Source organism: Centropristis striata, chromosome 4 (genome assembly GCF_030273125.1).
Source record: "Centropristis striata isolate RG_2023a ecotype Rhode Island chromosome 4, C.striata_1.0, whole genome shotgun sequence".
NCBI classification, from domain to species: Eukaryota; Metazoa; Chordata; class Actinopteri; order Perciformes; family Serranidae; genus Centropristis; species Centropristis striata.
In genome coordinates, this window is record NC_081520.1 from 941462 (window position 1) to 951333 (window position 9872).

General features: G+C 40.0%; 1 protein-coding gene across 1 annotated transcript; it reads left to right on the top strand.

Annotated features, from left to right (window-relative positions):
* Positions 1 to 6068: 6068 nt before the first annotated feature.
* otx5 (orthodenticle homolog 5) lies at positions 6069 to 8607 on the top strand. The gene is made up of 3 exons (XM_059330492.1): positions 6069 to 6168; positions 7313 to 7464; positions 7969 to 8607. Exons 1-3 carry the CDS (start codon positions 6069 to 6071, stop codon positions 8605 to 8607), a joined length of 891 nt encoding a protein of 296 aa, XP_059186475.1.
* Positions 8608 to 9872: the final 1265 nt, after the last annotated feature.

A 9872-nucleotide genomic window follows, 5' to 3' on the forward strand; every position in this document is an offset into this window, starting at 1 on the left:
TCAACCCTTCCTCTGTCAATCTGGCCACAAACCCCTCTTTCCTCCCTTTATCCCGAGGTAAGATACTTACTTTTCAGATAAAGCATATTATGATAAATCGGCTGAACTCTGTGCGTGTGTGTGTGTGTGTAGCTGTCACACACACACACACATACACTATAAGCACACAGTGTGCAGACAAAAACACAGTGTGTATCGAACAGAAGTGAGAAGTGTTTTGGGTGTTTTTGGAGCTGATGGTTTCTGTCTATTTAACCTATTTAACATGCTAAAATATATTTTCTCCAATGTGCAATATCTGTCAAATGTAATCAGGAAAACAAACAAACTTAAAAAATATATATTAATAATAAATGCCAAATAGCAGAAATGCATGTGTATAATGTTTTAAGAATATTGTTTATATTCTTTATTCTGTTTTCTATGTCTATGTGTCTGTAATTTGAGTTGCTGTGACTACTACATTTCCCCACTGCATGATAAATAAAGTCAAATCTTATCTTATCTTATCTTATCTTATCTTATCTTAAATTGGAATCAAATGCACAGAACAAAGACTGCATTACCAGGGAGGATCCTGGGAAAAATTGTTGCATTACTCATTACTTAATTTACTTTTTTTTTTTACTTTTTTACTTATTTAAAGTCAGGCCTGCCTGTTTCTGTTAATAAGAAGGGCCCGTTAGGTTTCATCAGAACTTTTCAATCCCAGTTGGAAATCCTTTTTCATTCCTGATCTGTTGAAGTCATGTACACATAATTTAATAGTAAAATAGGCTGATGGTACATTAAGTATCACAAATATGCATATGAGGAAGACTGTCTGTTTCATTTTTTTACTATAATATGTAATGAGTTTTCTTTCTGTCTGACTGAAGGACGCGTGACAGACGTCTGCTAATGAAATGGGACGACAGAAACAGTGGAGCATATGGACGAATGTTCTCCAACAAAGTGGGATGAAGTTCAGGTCAACGAGGGGAATAAAAAGAGTTTGGAGAAAATGAAAAACTAAATGAAAATACAATGGCTGTGTTTGCCTTCGGGACGTGTATGCGTGCCTGTTTCCAAATGGGCTGTTTATGAAATGCTTGTGTGTCTGTGTGTGTGTGTGTGTGTGTGTGTGTGTGTGTGTGTGTGTGTGTGTGTGTGTGTGTCTGCGTGTGTGTGTGTGTGTGTGTGTGTGTGTGTGTGTGTGTAGGAGTATAGATTAGATGTACTAAGCCTCTTATGTGCTGCTTGTCCTTAATTTGTGTCTGCTCTGGGTCCTAGTGCGTCCAAACCACCAGCGAGCAGAACGATTCTCACACAAACCAGCCAAAATGTCGTGCAACAATAAAGTATAGTCTTCATCTTGACATGCATTATTATATATATATAGTTATATATTATTATATCGTGCTTATCTTAGCCCAGGAGAAATAATTATGCATATGCCCATGAAAAACCAAAACAAGATTTCTAACTAAAGTGCTTCAAGGGGAGACAGAATGAAAAAGCCAATGTTAAAGAAATAAACAAATTTTGCAGAGATCATTTATTGTGTGTCATATAACCCCAAGCCTTTTCAGGGTGTTTTATTTAATTTTTATTTAATTTTATTTTTTTATCTCTTTACATTTTACTCACTGTGGCCTTGTATTTTACAGCAATAAACTATACAGTCATGGAAAAAATGTTTAGGCCATTGTTCTCTTTCATGTCTTGTTCATTTTAATGCCTGGTTCAACTAAAGGAACATTTGTTTGGACAAATATAATGATAGCAACAAAAATAGCTGATAATAGTTTAATTTAAGAGCTGATATCTAGACATTTAACATGGTTCTCTTGATAATAACCAAAATCATTATCAAGAAAACCATGAAAAAAGGCTAGATATCAGCTCTGTCCTCTCCTCTCTGCTCTGTGTAAACAGCCTCTCCTGTCCTCTCCTCTCAGCTCTGTGTAAACAGATTTCCAGTGAATATTTGTCACGTGACCGTTTGTCTCAGCAGAATCAATCATGGCTTCAGTGTCTTTGAGGATCAGAATTTAATTTAATTTTTAACAGGATCTAGTTATTATAAACAATTAATTTCTGATGGAATTTTAATGAGACTTTAAGCTTCGTTTTGGTTACTTTTTCTAATGGAAACTTTCATAATGCCTGTTTTTACAGTTTCTTTCTATGATAAACGGTGGCAATATTTTATAGAAAGCATACGTTTCAGTCCTAGCAGGATGATGGGGTCCAGAGGGTTAAAGATAAAAACTAATTAATACATCACTGTGTTTCCATGTCCCAAACTCTATTATCAATCTCTTTCATTTAAGTAGGGCAGGGAAATATATCAATATTCTATCAATATCATGATATATCGTAATATGTGTTCCGTTTTGGAGAGGTTTTTTTTTAATTGTTTGTTGTTGGGAGATAAAAATATGAAAACCCTGTATACCTGGTTCCATTTAACACATACCATTAAAATAGTACAAGACTTGTGAGAAAGGCCTAATGGTAGGACAAAAAAGTGAATTAGCCACATGCTAAATAAAGTCAAATAGTGCAGGATCCTTATGTTGGACTATCATTATTATAAAGGAGCCTTTAAACTTGTCATTTGTGCACACCAATGAAATAGGATCCATGTATCTCTGTCTTGCAGTTATTGCTTATAAAATCTTGAAAAAAGAAAATATTTTTGAATGTCACTTTTGTTTCACTGCTCAGTCTCCAATAACTTGATATTGATATTGATATTGATATTGTTATGTTATGGAGTTCTTGACATGATGGTATTTTTGATAAATAATAGTATCATTAAAGTGGATAAATAGCATCACTTTACTGTAATCTAGCCTTTAAAACCAGGAAAAGACAATACTTACTACAAGTAAAAACCCTGCATTCAAAACTTACTTCAGTAAAAGTACAAAAGTATCAGCATCAAAATGTACTTAAAGTATCAAAAATGGAAGTACTCGTTATGCAGAATGGACCAAGTCAGATTATTTTATATATTTTAAATATATGATTAGATTATTTGTATATAATTATAATTGTATAAATGTATCATGTTTTATGTTAAATCTCGACCTGAAAAGAAACTAAAGCTTTCAGCTAAATGTAGTAGAGTAAAAGTATCAAGTTAAGTAAGTAAAGTACAAGTACCTCAAAATTGTACTTAAGTATAGTACTTGAGTAAATGTACTTAGTTACATTCCACTACTGCTTCTGCCACATTACGATATTACGTTTTCCAAAACATATGATGATATCAAAATACAAACAGCCATCATCATCATCATCAAGTTAAAAACTATTGGTTTTCTTCGTTTTTGCCACATTATTTAAATGAAAATAGCCCAAAACATTTAACATAGTGTGAATGTTTTGGTTAAAATATGAACAATACATTTCTCAAGTTCAATATGCGGAGAAAAAAAACTGCGGGAATCAGGTGCGTGAAGTGTGCGCGTGCACAGTAGTGCCGCGCGCACATGCAGTCGCGCGCTCAGAGGCATATCTGAGGTCTCTCTCTCTCTTTCTGTCTCTCTCTCTCTCTCTCTCCCCCTGTCTGTCTGTCTGTCTGTCTGTCTGTCTGTTAGAGGTCTAGAGACATTATGTCCCCGGACTCCCCACAGTTCGCTCCCCTGTTTGCCCCGCAGCTACAACAAACAAACAAACAAACAAACAAACAAACAAACAAACAAACGTACCTGGATGTGAGCAGGTGAGGCTTCCAAAGGAGCCGCGGTATCCAAACGACCAACACACACACACACACACACACACACACAGACCTCAGCTACACACACACACACACACACACACCTCAGCAGGAGAAGACATTTTTTAGGTTTGGAGGTTCAAACACGCCGGTAAAGTCTCTCTGTCGCTCTGTGTGTGTCTTTATATCTCCGCTTTGGCTTTACACAGCTAGATAAACCCCTTATACAGTTTGGGCTGTAGCTACATGGGTCTGTGTGTGTGCCTGTGTGTGTGTGTGTGTGTGTGGGTGTGTGTGTGTGGATTTTAAACTATAAGAAATCCGATTCAATTAACAAGCGCAGAGAATCGGCTTTGGACACTGTGAAATTGTCTCGCTGCAGAGGATGGCACAGGACAAACGGCCCAGAGAGAGAGAGACACGGCTCAGCGTGGACACACACGGTCTCACCACGGAGAGACAAAACAACCCAGGCCTTCAGAGAATATTATGTAGCATTTAATAATGAATATGTTGCCTTTATTATAAGGCTAAGGTATAAAATAGGCCTTCTTTTTATAGGCCAAATCCTTATTTCTAACAAATAAATCTTAAATTACTTCAGTACATACGCTGTAATATTGAATAGCTTTCTTTTTATGAGTAAACGATTGGTCTACCTATTGACTGATTATTATTATTATTATTATTATTATTATTATTATTATTATTATTATTAATAATAAAATATTAACGCATCCTCACATATTCCGTAAGTTTGACATCAAATATCTGTAAAATGCATTCCTAAATTTGCATCAAGAATATTTTTATAGGTCTTCATAAATGATGAAAATACACTCATGCTACTTATTATAAATGTATTATTATTATTATTATTATTATTATTATTATTATTATTATTATTATTATCATTATTATTATAATTATGATTATTATTATTTGTTGTTGTTGAGTGTAGTGAATGAATGGATGAATGGGCCGGAGGGAGCATGTTGGGGATCAGAAGGGGATTTAATGGGAGAACAACGCGCTCTTTGTGCTGCTTTAATCCGGCCTGTACCCCCTTCTCCTTCTCCTTCTCCTTCTCCTTCTCCTTCTCCTTCTCCTTCTCCACCCCTACCTCTGCCTCCACAATCAGCCAGGGTCGCCCAATTATTTTAAAAAGCCAATTTCGAAAAAAATGGTTCATAACAATAAACGTCCTTTCTGGGAGAGAGTCGACAGATTCATTTATTTTGGGGTTTTTTTTTACCACCAAATGAGGTAAACTTGCCACAAAAAGTGTTTTTGTGAACCTGAATAAACTAAATAAATAATTGTGTCTCCATTTGCTTCTCCTGTTTTTAATTATTATTTACTATTAATATTTACTCGTGTATATATAAGAATGTCAACAGGTGTCTTGGATCACAGCCTGAATGTTTCAACACATTTAAATAGAAGAGAAACATCAAATGATAAACTGAAACGGGCATATTTATAACTGCATGCATGCAGCTCCAACATGCACATACTGAAAGTTTTATGCATGCGCGTGCGTATGCTTGAGCACGCCCTTAGAAGAGAGAGAGAGAGAGAGAGAGAGAGAGAGAGAGAGAGAGAGAGAGAGAGAGAGAGAGAGAGAGAGGGAGAGAGAGAGAGAGAGGGAGGGCTCTGGGTGTCTACTTGGGTAAGAAGTTACTTCTAATTAGCCAGCCTCTTCTTGCTCGCCTCACTTGTCCACTGTGCAGATCCAGCTCCTCTCCTCAGGGACCAGGTACCCGTACCGGCCTCCCTGACTCTCCTCAGCACCGCTCAGGCCGCAGACGGCCCAACTTTTGTGGATCTGCTGCTTCTTTTTGCTACAACCTCTCACCTGGCGACGTCGTGTCCTGCGCACAGCAATTACGCACGACTTGGATGGAGAAACTGCATCACAGCGGGTCTTACTGAGTCAGCCTATACCATTTAATGGTTCATGTGCTATAGTCCTGGGTTGGTTTAAGATGTTTAAGGTGTTTTTGAGGGAGCATAAAATATACACCCGGCGTCTCAATCAGCTTTTGCGCTTTTACGCATCTGGATAAAGAGGTATAAGCGCTGTTACAGCTCCAGGTCTGGTCCGGAGAGTCAGGGGAAGCAGACAAAGACAGGACAAGGACAAGGAAAAACAAAAACAGCAACTAAGTGACAAACAACCCAGGGTAAAAAAGAAAAACAGAGAGGGAGGGAGTGACAGAAAGAGGAGAGAGAAAGAGAGAGAGAGAGAGAGAGAGACTCCCCCTGGAGACTAGCTAGGAGACCCGGCCCCCGGTCTGAGAGAAGGAGAGAGAGAGTGAGGTAGTGAGGGAGTGTTTTAAAGCCAGCAGGAGGCATGATGTCCTACATTAAGCAACCCCATTACGCCGTGAACGGGTTAACGCTGTCCGGCCCGGGCATGGATCTGCTCCACTCCGCCGCCGTTGGATACCCCAGTAAGTAATGGCTTATGGCTGCTTTTGTTGTATTTTTAATTTTTATTTTGTTTTGCTTTTTTTGCAATAATTTAAGTCTGTTGTAAAATTGTTGTTTCGAGTGAAAACAGTTCAGGAATTCACAGGAAATGTTTTGCGTAAAATGGAAAAGGGACTTGTATGTGATATTACATTTAACAGTAAGGGTGATGCTTTATGAGTATGAATAGAAATCTGATTCTTCATCATCACAACATGTGTTCACTTGACCTATAAGTTCAGCGGATTATAAGTCAAAATAACAATAAAAACGTGTGTGAATGGAGACGCAGCCTGTTCTCACACAGACTTAACATTAAAACACATCTGTTGCTCATCATGTAACCTATTTACAGAGAAAAAGATGCTCATTGTGCTTTTATCTTTTGCCATAATGCTGTTTTTCATGAATGGACACTTTGTATATTATTTGGAGTGTCCTGATCAGCATCTGTCATCTTTTGAGGAAAAAGAGTTTGAATGAAATGATGCCGAGGTTTAGTTCCTCAGCCTGCTGGCCTCCTCGGCGCAGATTAGAGTTGGAATCAAACAAGAGTTGAGACAAAAGAAAATCATGAAAAAACGCGCTGTGGGTTGACTTTCGTTTCTTCAATTATTATATTTCGATTCAGCAAGTCTCAGTTATGAAAGACAAATCCATAAGACCTGTGATATCATTTTATTCCTTCCATTAAAAATAACATTAATCATCAGGACATTCTTTGACTTCTGACAAATATGATCCCATGAAAAATACTAACTAAATGTGTCCGTGTCATTTTAAAATATCTATTTATTTATTTTAAACCGGGCAGTTTATAAAATGTAGAAACGTTTTTTTATTTGCAAATTCAAGAATAAGAAACCATAATAATTTACTTGACTCATAAACAACCATTGGAATTATATCATGTGGAATTCCTTATTTAAATAATACATTCAGATATTTCAATAGCCTATTAGAATTATCATTATTTTATAATATAAATAAATGGGGTTTTTGTATTTTTTGAGCGAACTAAGACAGATACATGGTGTTTGCAGCTGTAGGCCTTCTGCTGCCGAAACTTTAGACATAAAAAAGCAACAGCAAACATAATAACAATTATGATTTTTCTTCTTTTAGACACGCCACGTAAACAGCGTCGGGAGCGCACCACCTTCACACGCGCACAGCTGGATATCCTCGAGGCCCTGTTTGCCAAAACGCGCTATCCAGACATCTTCATGAGGGAGGAGGTGGCCCTGAAGATCAACCTGCCGGAGTCCCGAGTCCAGGTAACACATCACACACAGTATTGACATAGAAGTCTATAATTTATAATATATTGCGGCTCTTCCGTGTGGAGTTTGCATGTTTTCACCGGGTTCTCCGGCTTCCTCCCACAGTCCAGAAACATGCAGCCTAGGTTAACTGGTGACTCTAAATTGCCCGTAGGAGTGAATGAGATGGTTTGTCTGTTTCTATGTGTCAGCCCTGTGATAATCTGGAGACCTGCAGGGTGAAAGAAAAGCTTGGATCGGTCCCCCGAGACCCGGGTGCGGATAATGAATGGATGAATGAATATCATATTCATGGCATAATTCATTTTGGTGTCGAGCATCACTACTGCCAGAGAGACAGAGAGAGATTTATATTGATGTTATTATTATTATTATTATTATTGTGGGACACATATTGTAATGCTTCAAAACTTGCATGCCAATAAATCATTTTGCATGAATTGTTTCCTCCTGATCATGAAGCAGTGACTCTATAATGAACTTCCGGTCCTCCTGCAGGTCTGGTTCAAGAACCGCCGTGCCAAGTGCCGCCAGCAGCAGCAGCAGAGCACGGGCCAGTCCAAGCCTCGGCCCCCTAAGAAGAAGGCCTCCCCGGCCCGGGACGCCAGCTCCGAGGCCAGTGCCAACCCCACCAACGGGCCCTACAGCCCCCCGCCCCCTCCTCCCGGCACCGCCATCACCCCCAGCGCCAGCTCTGCCAGTGCCACGGTGTCCATCTGGAGCCCCGCCTCCATCTCCCCGCTGCCGGACCCCCTGTCCGCCTCCTCCACCCCCTGCATGCAGCGCACCACCGCCTACCCCATGACCTACACCCAGGCCCCCGCCTACAGCCAGAGCTACGCGGGCTCCTCCTCCTACTTCACCGGGCTGGACTGTAGCTCCTACCTGTCCCCCATGCACCCGCAGCTGTCCGGCACCGGGGGCGCGCTGAGCCCCATCACGGCCTCCTCCATGGGGGGGCCCCTCAGCCAGTCCCCCGCCTCGCTGTCCTCACAGGGCTACACAGCGGCCTCGCTGGGCTTCGGAGCCGTCGATTGTCTGGACTACAAGGACCAAGCTGCCTGGAAGCTCAATTTCAATGCCACTGACTGTCTGGACTACAAAGACCAGAACTCCTGGAAGTTCCAGGTCTTGTAAATAATACCAGGATGTGAGGAGGTGGGGAGGGAGTGGATAGAGGGGGAGAAAGGAGAAATCAAAGTAGGGTGAAAACTCCAGATTATGTTTGGTGTGTGTTTAGTGGAAGGAAGAGACCTCGGGACACAGAAATCTAATAATCATATCGGCTGATGAACTGAATGATGTTGGTGTTGGGAGTAAACGGATGTGTTGATGATTGGAACAAAGAGATGACAGCTGTGTTCTTAAGTTAAGCAACATAAAAAAACAGCCCAGAAATCAATGAACGGCTGTGATGTGTGTACAATAAAATCTAATTAGTGGGAGAAGAACAGATCAGATCATTGTGATTTAAATACATGATATTACTGATGACAGCAGAGTTTAAAGTGGTGGCTCCATGCTTCCTTTAGATGATAGAAACTTCCTCCATCTGGTTTGTTTGAGCTGAATTCTACTTGACTGGCCACTCCAAGCACAACAGTTTACTGCAGGCACCATGATAGAGCCCAAGCTCCTGTTTATTTCTTCCTTCTAGACTTTGTCTTGTATTTTCTGTGATGTATTTCTTTTTTTTTTATAAAGCTGCTTTTCACCAGCGAGCTGACTCAAAAAAAAAAAGCTTTGAGCCAAACAACTCAACTAAAAAACCCCAAACTGACTAAATCCTAATGAATGATGGAGGCGTCTAGTTAAAGTGTTTCATCAGACAGACTGATGATTCCCAGCAGCCTTGATGTGATACTGACCGTCTGCAGCAGGCGAGGAGGCGGAGCAGGGTGGATGGTGCAGTACTAACCTGTTGCCTTTGAGCAAAATCATAAGCAGAATGGCTCGTGCATTGTTTCTATAATAGGATCACTTCCACACAATTTGTGCAACAATGGTCTCATTGTGCCCCCCCCCCCCCCCCCCCACAGCTCCATCTCACAGTGTTTGCATGAGGTTAGCGGATTGTCGGAGCAGTTCTACTTCATTTGAAACTTTTTTTGAAACTGCTAGATGGGAGAGAAGCTGCACCAGAGAAAGGGAAGGGCCCGGGCCCCCCCGCCCCCCTTAGCACAGAGAGTCCGGTGCCTCTCTCCACTCCGACTGTAAAGATGTGATGGGAACCACTTTATGTGTTTGATGTATCATTTGATTTTTTTTTTTTTGTATTAGACTTAAACAATATTATGTTTCTTTTAAAATTTGTGAATTCGTTGAAGTAAAAAATGTTGTCATTTGTTTTGAAGTTGATATTATTATCAGTATTATCATTAATATTATGTCTTCAGCTGACA

Excerpts from the sequence above, each read along its gene's own strand:
- otx5 (XM_059330492.1), top strand. The coding sequence starts at position 6,069 with ATGATGTCCTACATTAAGCAACCCCATTACGCCGTGAACGGGTTAACG. Across the intron at positions 6,169-7,312 it reads CGCCGCCGTTGGATACCCCA|ACACGCCACGTAAACAGCGT; the intron begins GTAAGTAATGGC and ends TTCTTCTTTTAG. Across the intron at positions 7,465-7,968 it reads TGCCGGAGTCCCGAGTCCAG|GTCTGGTTCAAGAACCGCCG; the intron begins GTAACACATCAC and ends GTCCTCCTGCAG.